The 14212-nt window shown below is 37.8% G+C and overlaps 1 protein-coding gene across 1 annotated transcript in view; it reads right to left on the bottom strand.

Moving 5' to 3' along the window:
• Window positions 1-238: 238 nt before the first annotated feature.
• The window catches only part of LOC124805202 (3-ketodihydrosphingosine reductase), a 70259-nt gene continuing 56285 nt past the window's right edge, over window positions 239-14212 (bottom strand). Inside the window, exons 7-8 of the mRNA XM_047265698.1 lie at window positions 1848-1949; window positions 239-468 (exon numbers count right to left, since the gene is read on the bottom strand). Coding sequence (XP_047121654.1) covers window positions 358-468; window positions 1848-1949 — 213 coding nt within the window. The 3' untranslated portion in view covers window positions 239-357. The remainder of the gene's footprint in view (window positions 469-1847; window positions 1950-14212) is intronic.

Raw genomic sequence — 14212 nt, 5'->3', positions numbered from 1 at the left:
TGTTGTATTTGGGAATTAAGGCTTGTCATCAACTCCATGAATCAATTTACTAAACATTTATTTTCACAAATTAAGAAGTAAAACAATTGCATTTTTAAACACAGCTTGCTGTGCTCTGACTACAATACCATTACCATTAGTGTGCGCATACATACACACACACATGTGCACCCCAAGGCAGTCCCTTGCAACATGTGTACCATCAGGAAGTGATTTGGAAGGAATAAAAGAACAACACTGAAACACTCACACAGTTCATTTTTAATATGTAATGTAGACAAGTACATTTTGTAGAAATACCTATTCATATTCTTATCACAAATGTATCACAATAATTTTAGTATGAGTCTTTATATGTCATTCCGTCTTCTTTGTCGGCACCTTATTATTCGTACAGTTCTGAACAATTTTTTGAAATGACAGCAAATATCCAGCACCGACTAGACGAAATGGGCCCATTAGTAGCACCTGGAAAATTGAAGCAAACAACACATATATCAGGTCAAGAATAACAAATGGTTACACATAATTAATGCTTTTGTGGAAGAAAGCCATATATAGAGTGCCAATAAAGACAATAAAGTGAATAACCGAAGTCAGTTGTTTCATTGCAATTCCGTGCATGTGTACAAAGCCTGTGAACCTTGGTTCATATTTGATGATAAAGGAAAGGAGATGATGTCAATATCTTCCCACATTTCAGTTCCCTGACAGAAATCATTGTGTCAGAGCAGCTGTAACTTCCCAAGATGACTGAAGAAAGACTATTAAATTAGCATTGTTTTTCAGAGCACATTACAGAGATGACAGAATCAAGCCAGTGGTACTGTAGGGACATTAGGACATGCTGGAAGGGTAGTTAAATATATAATCATTGTAGTTTCAGTTTGATCACAATATGCTCAAGCCTAGAGATTTTTGTGCCATGACTGAAATGAATATTAAGGTCAGTACTATACAGTAATAGCAGTACGCATGGGCAAAAAATCATTCACATGCTATGACTCAAGTTTCTCAAAAATATGGTCCTGCTTGTGGGAGAAGTAAAATCTTAAGAAGCCAGCGTACAGTTGTGAGATTTCACTCTTACGTGCCAAAGATAATCATCAGAGTAGACTGGCCATCTGGGCAAAATTGCTACGTGATTTTTATCAAAATGATATTCAAAATGCCAAAACATCAGAGGTGTGCTACTCTTGCCAAAACATCAGAGGTGTGCTACTCTCACAGATGAGTCACATGCAGGTTTTTTTTTTCTTTTAAGTTTTCCTAATATTTTAACACATTCAGTGAACTTTAATATGGGGCAATGTCTTCATGATGATCACATGTCCCATGATCATTGGTCACTCTTCATACTGCATTGTAGGAATCAGTTGGAACAGGCCTAAGGACTAATCCTTGAGTGGTTTTTATCATCTTTTATATGAATTTTTTAAACCTTCCTCTGTAAAATGCTTTACGTGCAGTACATTAATAAAGCTTGTGTTACAGCAGAGATGGTACTTCTATTTTCAGTATATCCCTGTCTGTATGTAAAATGCCTATATGATGACAAAAATGGCTCTAAGCACTATGGGACTTAACATCTGAGGTCATCAATCCCATAGATTTAGAACTACCTAAATTTAACTAACCTACGGACATCACACACATCCATACCCGAGGCAGGATTCGAACCTGCGACCCTAGCAGCAGTGCGGTTCCGGACTGAAGCACCTAGAACTGTTCTATATGATGACAAACCAGCAAATAATGCTCTAGGCAACGACACACAGACAAATGCATGTTGGATGAGATGCTGTAATATGAGCATTGTTGTAATAACAGAAAAATAAACTACAAACCTGTGAAAATAATTCTATCAATGAGGTCACTGGAGCCATTCCTGCACTAATAGTTCTCAGAAGCCAACTCTCAAATCCCACTGTGCTGAAGAACTCCTTACACTGCAACAAATTTTTAAAAAAATAGTAATAAATAATAATCATATGTCAACATGATTACTTAAAAAATCTAAAAACAAAGATGATGTGACTTACCAAACGAAAGCGCTGGCAGGTTGATAGACACACAAACATACACACAAAATTCAAGCTTTCGCAACCAACGGTTGCTTCATCAGGAAAGAGGGAAGGAGAGGGAAAGACGAAAGGATGTGGGTTTTAAGGGAGAGGGTAAGGAGTCATTCCAATCCCGGGAGCGGAAAGACTTACCTTAGGGGGGAAAAAGGACAGGTATACACTTGCACACACACACATATCCATCCGCACATACACAGACACAAGCAGACGTTTGTAAAGGCAAAGAGTGTACACGATCAAAGGCAGAGCCACGTGTGAAAGCACCCACGTGATTTACCAACTGACCTGCCTACACTGTGAAGCTTTCTATGTGGGAATGACCAGCAACCAACTGTCCATTCGCATGAATGGACACAGGTAGACAGTGTTTGTTGGTAGTGAGGATCACCCTGTGGCTAAACATGCCTTGGTGCACGGCCAGCACATCTTGGCACAGTGTTACACCGTCCGGGTTATCTGGATACTTCCCACTAACACCAACCTGTCAGAACTCCAGAGATGGGAACTTGCCATTCAGTATAGCCTCTCTTCTCATTATCCGCCAGGCCTCAACCTCCGCTAATTTCAAGTTGCCGCCGCTCATACCTCACCTGTCTTTCAACAACATCTTTGCCTCTGTACTTCTGCCTCGACTGACATCTCTGCCCAAACTCTTTGCCTTTACAAATGTCTGCTTGTGTCTGTGTATGTGCGGATGGATATGTGTGTGTGTGTGTGTGTGTGTGTGTGTGTGTGTGTGTGTGTGTGTGTGTGTGTGTGCGCGCGCGAGTGTATACCTGTCCTTTTTTCCCCCTAAGGTAAGTCTTTCCGCTCCCGGGATTGGAATGACTCCTTACCCTCTCCCTTAAAACCCACATCCTTTCGTCTTTCCCTCTCCTTCCCTCTTTCCTGATGAAGCAACCATTGGTTGCGAAAGCTTGAATTTTGTGTGTATGTTTGTGTTTGTTTGTGTGTCTATCGACCTGCCAGCACTTTCGTTTGGTAAGTCACATCATCTTTGTTTTTAGATATATTTTTCCCACGTGGAATGTTTCCCTCTATTATATTCATATGATTAATTAATAACATTTACACACTGCCTGAAAGTTCTTTGAAAGCCTCTATTTTACACAATATTTCTGCAAGTATAACTGTAGATATATATGCCTTAAATAAAATGCCTTAGAGTCCCATCCTTGACCTGTTGAACAAACAAAATCCAAAACCTGTAGACATCTGTTTTGTGGTAACTGTAATTTTCCTATGTTAATAAGTTGAGATGATCTGTGAGCTCCAATTTCTTACAATGAATGTGTCATCAGTGTAGCTCCAGAACACAGTTATTTTCAAAACTGAAAACTTCAATGCCCCTCTCTTCAAATTCTCCAAAAGTAAATTATCTATCTGGAGTAAAATATGGCTTTATATGGCAACAAAGTCACTGTCTTCAAAATATTTCATAGGAGATAAAAGAAAGGCTCTAAGCACTATGGGACTTAACATCTGAGGTCATCAGTCCCCTAGACTTAGAACTACTTAAACCTAACTAACCTAAGGACATCACACACATCCATGTCTGATGCAGGATTCGAAACTGCGACCGTAGTGGCCGCGTGGTTCCAGACTGAAGCGCTTAGAACCACTCGGCCACAGTGGCCAGCTCCATAAGAGATATTAGCAATGCATTAAACTCACCATTATATGAGACAAACTATGTGCACGATGCAAGAATGAAGTATCAAACAATGACACAATTGCTTTCTACAGACAAATAAATATGTTGGGAATGAACACTGGATTTACACTGGTCATTTAAATAAATAAAACACTTGTTAGATTCTGACTACAGCCCCATGTTCTTGAGATTCACTCAGCAGGGAACTAGATCTACATCTCCATCTACACTCTGCAAACCACTGTGAGGTGCATGGCAGAAGGTATGTCCCACTGAAAACGGAGTTAAGCATTTCAGCTTTCGCTTTGCTACCCTCAATTTCAGTTCCTGCCTCCCTCGCTACGGACTGGAAACTAACTTTGGTGTCACTAACAGTCTTTACATATGGCCAGAATTTCTTTGGATTTTGTGACATGTCATTTGACAATATTTTGCTACAGCAGTCACTGAAGGCATCACACATTGCTCTCTTGACAGCCAAATGCGTTTCATTCAGCATATCTCTATCTATAGCCCTATGATTTGTTTTGCTCTTATTGTGCAGTAATCTCTGTTTCTTTTGAAGTTACTATACAGTGACTGATACCATGGAGTTCCCACTCATTATGAACTGTTTTACTCAGAACTAATGGACAAACCATTGATAGGCAGCTTAATCAACAAGGATGAGGATTTGCAGTTGGACAATTCAAGTATCCATTTCCTTCTTAGTCTTACTCTTGTATGAGTTTCTGTACTGTCTGATGCTTACCACCAATTTGACACACCCATGTATATGTATGTCACATTCACACCATTTCATTGTTGATGCATTTGTTATCAAGCCACCAAAAAATAATATGTCACGTAGGTGATGCTACAATAAAAATAACGCATATATGACACATATGCCTGGAATTTTGCTGTAGATAATCTGGCATATCAAGAAATAAAAAACCAGAAATTCACACTCAAAGTCCGACACCAACTGGCATAAGCAAATGCTAGGATTTGAGTCAAAACAGTAGAAATAATGAACTGGCTGCAAGCCCTAAAATGGAACATTCAATTCTCCACAAAAACTTCAAGATTCACAATAGTGCATTATTACCTAATTTTGATCTGGTTTGTCAGACAATGCTGTTATTTGTTTATTGTGACTATCACCTACAATTTTACTTCAGTAGTATCAGCTATTAAGGACAGAACATTTTCAATTTTAGTCAATAGCTTTCTTCTTTTCATTATGGCCAACATCAGGAACATATGCCAGTTTCAATTATGTCAATATCAAAATCAGGATTTTATTATCTCATAAGTTGCGCACATAAATAGACAACATAAGTAATATAACTGACTCATATATAGTGTATTAAAAATGAAATAAAATTAATATTAATATCTAACCATCATACAAGCTTATTAAATAACTCTTGAAGAAAACTTTATCACTATGAAAAATTTCACATTTTCACACAAGACTAGTAGGTAACTTTTTTTTTTTTTTTTTTTTTTTTTTTTTTACACCAAGCTAGTTCCACAATGTGAAAATTTTCAGTTTTTTTTATTACCAGCCTTTTCCCCACAGCTTCATCTTCATATGCATTTGATGTAGAAATTGAACACATCTCGTCCCTTCCCTCTTCTTGTCTACCTCTGTCTATCTATTTCCTCTCCCCCCCCCCCTCTCTCTTCATCTTCCTTTCTCTCTCTTTGTCCATTTCCTCCACTCCTCTCTCTCTGACCAAATCTTCCTCCCCTCTCCCTATGAACATAATCTCCTCCCTCTCTCTCTTTCCAGCTCCACCTCTCCCTCTTCCTTTTCCACCACCCCTCTACACCTTCCTCGTACATCTCCTCCTCTCTCCCCCCCCCCCTCCTTCTCTCTCTCTCTCTCTCTCTGTCTGTCTATTTCTTCCTACCCTTCCCTCTGTCCATCTCAACCTATCTGCAGCCATGCTCATCAGCACATGTAGTCCCTGCAATACAGTTCAAAGCAGGCTAACACTACTGCCACAACATGCCTGCCATGCGGGGCAGGGTACACATCAAGGGCTTGGAAATCACTTACTTGCACCTGATGTACAGGCCGCCATGCAAAGCAGGTTGATTTTACCCCAAAACAACATGCCTGTTGTGCAAGCCTGCCTACCTAATGGGGCCCAGAAAACAGTTTCTTGTTCCTGACAGATAGGCTGCCTTGCAAAGCAGATTGATTTGGCAAACAGATGCTGTCGCTACACAGAACGTGTGTCAAGCAGGGCAGCCTATATGCCACCAGGCGCAGGAAAAAGCACACATATTTGCCTATATCTCCCCGTGCCAAATTTGGTTGAAATCGACCCTGTTTTACCTACTCCACAAAACACAATAGCATAGGTCTTCCCACTGGTCGTATTGTTGTGGCCAGGTACAATGCTCCGATAGAATGAACCTCTGCCTTTGTTGACCAACACCTCCAAATACTGACCAACTCCCATCCTACATTCAAGACACTGCTCACTTCTCCAACCACCTTTCCACAGTTCCTGTCCCGTTATCATCAGACTCCTTGTTGGGCTGTGGATACAACATCCTAATATACTAACATCCCACTGCCCACTATTTTTCCCAATGACATCCTGATGCCAAAATCACCACCCATTTCCAAATCCTCTTAGCCAACCCCATTCCAGTCTACAATTATTTCACTTTGAAAAGCCAAATGTATAAACAAACCCACGGTCCTGCTACAGGTACTCGCAAGGCAACAACCTATGCTAATTTATTTATTGGTCATCTGGAGGAATTCTTCCTACCAAGTCCACATTTAAATCCCCTCGTCTGGTTCAGATTCATTGGTGAAATTTCCATGATCTGGACTCATGTGAGATAGCAATTTGGAACTATTCCATCTATAATGACTTCAACTCCTGTTAATCTGTAATTTTCTTTTTCCCTTGGCTTATTTCTCAAATTTTGCACATTCTCTAAATCGCACACATGTGGGAGGTGTTTGAAAATTCCAAAATATCAAGCTGTTTCCCACTTGGATTCATTATTTACAGTAACAATTTTGATGTGCTGATATTGATGCTGCACTTTGTTCTACTGGAAAATCAGTTAATTACAAGTTATACCTATTTGAAAATTCCACCTCATTATATAATAACAAAAAACTTGTGAGTCAATACATATTTCTAGTGATATCAAGTTACAAAGAGTTACAGCTCAACTTTCAAATAACATATTTCAGATTCTGTTTACTTAATTACTGAGATAATTAATATCCAATTTCAGAAGCAGCCACATTTTCCACTATGCTTGTTAAATTTCCACCTTTGCCATTATACTTCTGCAGGCCTGAATTTTATGCACAAGATTATGTACTTTGCTTATTTATTACGTCTTTACTTAAGCTTACACATAATTTACCATGATTTTCAATATGATGTTTGTATTCCTAAGTTTGGTATTCGTGGCACAGATGCATAAAATGATTCCATAAAATTTTCTAAATTCTTACACCACAGCATTTTTCACAACCCAAATTTTTATTTATACTTATAGCCCATCTTGCACAGTAAAATTTAGCCTAAAGATTTCTCAAATGGTTATGTAGTTTCTGAAATAAAAATTTGTTCATACAAAAGTCTTTAATTAGTTCAGATGTCACTCAATGTCAGTCCGTCTGCATCCAGTCCTGGTCAAGTTAACAAATATGTAACACCTATGTTGAGTGTGCTCTCAGCGTCCGCTCACGCAATAGCTAGTCACAATTTGTTCATGAAAATACATGTAATAGAATGAACAAAAACTCAGTAATGTCAATGCCTAAAAATATTAAAGTGATTTCTGTAATTCAAATTAATGAATATTCTGACCGAGTTGTGTTTTAGTTGGCAAGAGGCTTGGACTATGATTGTTTCTAGTACAAGTGATTGTTGACAGTGGTAACTTTAATTAAGGACTTAAAACTAGTCTTTGTCCCAACAATGAACCTTGTGGCTAATAAATGTGTGGGAAAGTGATGCCAAAACTGTGGGGTTGTATGTGTTATTCAGTAAACACCATCCTGTACTTACGATTTTCAGTTGTATGATGACAAACTGACATGAATGTGAAGAGACTACAGAAAACAAGTTGGTGAGCTCACATTTCATCCATAACCTCAACACCTACTCCACAATCTGCATCACCTGCTTCTTTTCAACTCAATGAGCTATCTTCTAAGATCTTGATCTTCACATCTCAAATCGCTCCATACATACATCTTTTCATATCAAGTATGGCAACCACCAACAGCCTTTATCCACAGATAATATCCTGCCCAGCTCATGATGAACAGATCTCCCATTCCATCTCCTCCTCTAATGCCAATAAACCTGTTGACCAGCCACTATCAACTTGACCTTAAAAAGCTCAACCACATCCTTCACCAGGGTTTTGATTATTTCTCATCGTGCCCTGACATGAGGAATATCCATCCCAAAATCCTACCCACATCACCAAAAGTATTATTCCGCCACTCACAAAACCTACAGAATATCTTTTGTCCATCCCCCCTTCAATTCTGCTCTGAATACTGTACCCCATGGGTCATTGCCCTGTGGTTGATGCAGGGCAAGACGAGTCCCATACACCCCTTCACCACATCCTACCACAGTCCAGTCACAGGCACGACCTACTCTATAAAAGGCATGGCCAACTGTGAAACCAACCACGCTATATATCTGCTATGCTGCAACTACTGTACAGCATTCTTTGAGAGCACGACAAGTAACAAATTGTCCACTTGCATGAATGGCCACCAACACACTGTCAACTGTAGACTTGACCATATAGTTGCTGAACATGTTGAGCATCACAAAGTAAATGACTTCAACAGCTGCTTCCCTTCATTGGCCATTTGGATTCTCCCTTCCAATACAAGTTTCTCTGAACTATGGGAACATGGTAATTATCTCTCCAGCATATCCTGCACTCTCACAGTACTGCTTGCCTGAACCTCTGCTAACCAGTTTTCCACTGCCTCACTGCCCCCTCCCCTCTCTTTCTCTCTCCTCCACCCTCCCTTTCTCACCTCTCTCTCTTTTTTTCCCCCTCCATCTTCATCTTTCTCTCCTCTCCACTCCTCCATTCCCCCTCCCATTCTCCATCGTGCTCTCTCTCATATGCTCTACCCTCTGAATTCCTTTCATCTTGTGTCATCTTGTGCAGCTGCTGAGTCATCTCTTGAAAGACCTGCCTCACACTATCTCATTATCCCTTCCTTTCCTCCTGTGACCTTTCCTATTCCCTCCCCACCTCCTCCTGATCAGGCAACTGCTCTCCGATAATCAATAATCAGTCTCGCTGTGACCATGTGTGTGTGTGTGTGTGTGTGTGTGTGTGTGTGTGTGTGTGTGTGTGTGTACACTTTTACTAGAGAAAGAGCAAGGGCTCAAAAGCTAGAGTGAATACTGTTTTCTGTTCTGTGTTTCTGTACACCACTCATTAGTCCACTATAGGTGAGTGGTTGCCTTTCCCTTACTTTACGTATTTTTCCATCAATGAATTTCCATTATTGTTAGTTAAGTCTTTGTCATGTTTAATTTTAATCCGTTTAGATCAAACCAATATTCTAAACTCTTTAGGGAGCCAACGAGTCTTTGGGAAATTTGATCTGTGGTCTCACTTTCAGCAAGTAAAGAAGTATAGTCCACACATAAAACTGAGTAGGATGTTATATATAGAGATAAATCGCTTATATAAAACAATATGATTAGACTAAAATGGTATCTTGTGGAACTCCCTGTGAAATAATTTTGCAGCCTGAAAAACAATTTACTGACCCGGCATTACCCATAACCTTTGCTTTCTCTCTGCTAAATACGATTTGAACAATTTCAAAGCACTACTGTTGATTCTGTATTAAAAGTATTTTCTGTATCCTTCTATTTTGTGGAGTAGTAAAGATTGGTTAACACAGTCAAAAGCCTTCATAATGTTGATGGCACTTGTTATACTTTTGCCTTTCTGGAAGCCAATCTCATTTAACATGATGATATTAGATATTGCTATGAAATTTTGGATCCGAGTTGTACAATTTTTTTCAACTACTTTATTATTAATAATTACAGATAGGGGTTTTGATATTTTACCAGAAACTCTTTTAGATATTCTAGTGGATATTTCATTCCATCCATTCCAATTTTTATTTCTTAAGGACAATACTACTATTCTACATCTTCTGCTCCAGTTTTTCCAAATTTAGTTAGGGCTTCCCTGTTATCCTGCCTGAATCCAAAGCGATGGACATTCTCTAGGTAACTACTTACAACAACATCTGATTTTGATACATATATTAAAAAAATTCACTGAAGTATTCTGATTTTTCAGAGGAATTTACAATGGATTTGTCACCAAACTTGATTTTGGAAATTTGTGGACTGCCATCTATGACACCAACTTCATATTTATGACTTACCACACAGCATTTGGTTTATTTGGATGGCTCAGAATGAATATTTTGTGTGCAATTTCTTTTGCTGTCTTTAGCATCCTTCCAGATAGAGTTTTATACCATTTTATAAAATCTATGTTTGTATATTTTTCAGTTTTTTAACACTTGACAGTTTTGTGCCAGCAGATGTTTGTATGTAATTTTTTGTGGCAGGCTGTAGTGGGAAAAGTTTTGCAATAAACTTCCAAGAAAACTATCATAATTTTTATAACTTATATTCAATGATCTGAAAGCCAAATTACTTCTTCAAGCCTACAACAGAACAAGCTTAGGCATATTTTGTTTGCTGAGGTATTGTTTGATGCTTGTTTTCTTAATGCCTCATTTATTTATTTACAATGCAGAATGATCAGATATCCCTAAATCAATGCAGCATTTTCTTGTATCATCAAATGTATTAGTCAGAATTACAGTTTGCAGTATGCTTATTTTCTCTTGTGAATTCTGTGAAATTCAACTTGAAACCAAATTGCTTGAATCACATCAATAAATTGTGATGATTCACTGTATTCTTTTTTTTTATGTTTATGTTAAAATCAGCAAATTTCATCCTTTTCTTTTTCTCTTTTATTAGGTTCTGTAAGAGGCTCCCTCTTCTTTTAAATAATTTTAATCTCTATCACTTAGCTTATGTAAACATTTCTTTTTGCTACTGCTTTCTCTATGTCCTGCATTTCTAAAACCTTTTTATTTCTTGAACCTAGCTTACTCTTACTGTCTTGTCCCAGATATACTTTAAGATTTGTTCTGACTGCCAACTGTTGTTGTTGTTGTTGTTGTTGCTGCTGCTGGTGCTGTTGTTTTTGTTGTTAAAAGTCTTCATTATTCCATATCCTTTTTCGATTTAGTCTGACATTTAATCTTTGGCAGATTGCTTTAATCAATTTTCTTTCATTATCTCTCCTAGATTTCTAAACATGTTTTTTGTGTTGTAAATGTAGGTCATTAAAAATTTTGGTGATTTTTTTTTTGTTAGCAAAAAATTTCATCTTCTCTGTGGGGGTTCTTAAACTTGCTTTCTTGGCTATCTACTCCAAGTGACTGATTTACATTTCTGTGTCTTCTAAATTTACAGACAGTACAACACAATCATTCAGGAATGCCAAACAGTTTACTCCAACACCTCGTTTCCCTCTTCCCAGTTTCATTGGCAATACTCAGTACCCTTTTTAATTATCTGTTCCAAAGTCTTCGTATTTTTTAATACACTGTTTAAAAATGAAGATCACTTTTTAATGTTCCATTGGCGATAATGTCATTAAAAACAGACCACAAGCTCAGACTGAGGAAGGAAATCAGCTACGCCCTTTCAAAGGAACCACTATTAATATCAGAAACAAAACCACCATCATCAGCTGATACAGCACAGCCATCAACAGTGGCAGCCAAAATCAATATCAACTGAAGCAAAACAGTCCTCTTCAGAAGTGGCAGGAACTACAGAAGCACCATCATCATCTCAATCTACAGCAGAACCACCACCACAGTGACAACAGTGTCACTGTCACCAGTGGCAGCTGCATCAGCATCGCCAGAATCAGGACCATTATCATCACAAGGACAAGCAGCAAGGAAATAAACAACAGCAGCAGCAGCATAAGAATCAACAATATCAACAGAAGAAACAACAGCAGAAGAAGCAATAGGGAGTCAGTCATCCTCATAACAAGAGAAAAATTTCACCACCAAACCATGTTAAGGATTTTTAGTAGAAACTGGAGTGAAAGAAACAGTAAGATAAGTAACCTACAAAAAGTTCTTCCTGGTCAGTTTAGAACAGATAATTTTGATGACATCATATCTAGAACTGCAAATAATAATCTTATCATGCTATCATGCATTTAAATATTGGAAGGTTTATCAAATAATCCGGTCAATAAGCTTCACGACTTGGAAGTACTTCTAGAGAACAAAATGGTCTGGGAAGGTCATTTTCTTATGTGAACACTGGCTTACAGATGAATATACAAATTTATTGAACAAACTTACAGATTATGAAGTAGCAACTGGCTTCTGTAGAAACAAAGGTATGATGGCTTGAGTATTATGGTTCATTCATCAGTAAAATATCATATCAGGCAAAATTTCAATGATTTAAATTAAGAACACAGATTTCAGAGTTGCTGCATGGCACTTAAGGATTATAACATGCTGATATTGAGCATATATCGTACCCCTGGTTACTCAATATCCTGCAGTTTTCTGGTCAAGCGCGAAAATTTACTCCATTAACTCAAAACTGAAAAGTTACATAAAAAATTGTTGTTTGTGCTGATTTCAATATATATGTGAGAAGAAAATGGAAATTTGCCTTTAAGATGAAGGAGCTGATGTCCACACATTGTTTTATTCTAAATTTTATAGAAATGACAAGTTTAGATAATACTGCTAATAGCTTAAATTACAGAGTAACAGGAAAATATACAGTAAACTTAGAGATCTCAGACCACAATGCTCTATTAGTGCCATTACTTTGTGTTACCCCAAGGTACACAAATAGGAAGGTCAGAAATTTTAAACAAGAAAATACGGAAATGTTAGCCAGTAAAATCAGCCTCATCTCATGGCCATTTACTGCTCAGTCCTCAGTAAATGAAAATTTCAATAACTTTCTGGAGACCTTCCTGATGGTGTTCATGAATGCTTTCCTTCTGTAACTATAAAAACTGACTTGCCTAAGAAGGGATCATGGATAACAAGGGGTATTCAGATTTCAAGCATGAGGAAAAGAGAACTTCCTTCATATGAAGGCATAAGTCAATACAGACCCAGAATTCTTAAATTATATAAGGCAATATAAAAAAAATCTTTGACAAAGTAGTCAGACAGGCAAAAAAAATTAGTGAATAATATTTACATTTCAAATGCTAAAAATAAGTTTAAGGCAATATGGTCCATTGTAAACAATGAAATAGGTATAAAAAAGGCAGACAATCAAAACTTGAACTATATAGTTGCAGGGGAGACTGTTCTGAACCCTACACAGATCTGTGAAGCTTTTAACAGCCACTTCATAAATCCATGTCCAACTGACGAACTTTCAAACTCCAAATGTGTATCCTGTTCCTACTTTACCTAACTCCACTGAATTCAAATTTGCACATATATCCCATTCAGAAGTAGCTGATATAAGGTCTTTGAAGAATTTAAATTCTGTAAGCTGGGCTGAAACTCCTAGAAAAATAATAGAGGCAATCACCAACAGTATTGCATATCCTCTATTCCTTATAATCACTCAATCTTCCGAGGAAGGATGTTTTCCCAGTAGACTGAAGTATGTTGAAATACAACTCATTTATAAAAAAGACAGACATGATGATGTGGGTAATAATCAACCAATCTCTTTGTTATCGATAGTTTCCAAAATATCTGATGAGTAGCACGCAACCAGATAGTTAACTATAATAATCTGCATAATATTATCCAGAACAATCAGCATGCTTTCCAAGGACGACACTGCACTGTGCAAGACATCAATGAACTTATTACAGAAATTAGTAGTAGTTTAGATAGTAAAATGGGTGTATTAGGCATCTTTTGTGACCTAACTGAAGCCTCTGTCACAGCAGATCACAAACAACTACTTTGTAAGTTACAAGCATATGGTTTCAGTGAAAATTCGCTGTGTTGGATGTCATCTTACCTATTAAACAGGAAATAAAGAGTAGTAATAGAAGAAAATGGCAAGAGATACTTCTCAAGCTAGAAAAGGACAGAATAAGGCATACCACAAGGGTCTATCCTTGGGCCCGTTTGGGCCAATACTGTTACTGCATAATATAAATGGCATGCCAACTAACATAAATTCAGACACAATTCTTTACACAGATGATTCAACAGCGATAGTCAGTGTAGTGTTTCGAGAATTTCTGCATGAATTCTAGAACCACTCAGCCTTCTACCATTTCCAACAAACTGTTAGATTTGTTGTGAGAAAAGTGAAAATTTAATTAGCCATCTTCAGCTGACTCTTGTTGAAATCGGGACCTGGGTGAGAAATATGCACTGAAA

This window comes from Schistocerca piceifrons, chromosome 7 (assembly GCF_021461385.2).
Source record: "Schistocerca piceifrons isolate TAMUIC-IGC-003096 chromosome 7, iqSchPice1.1, whole genome shotgun sequence".
In the NCBI taxonomy this organism is placed as follows: Eukaryota; Metazoa; Arthropoda; class Insecta; order Orthoptera; family Acrididae; genus Schistocerca; species Schistocerca piceifrons.
The sequence above is the reverse complement of the archived record's forward strand: the minus strand, read 5'-3'. Positions and strand labels throughout refer to the sequence as shown.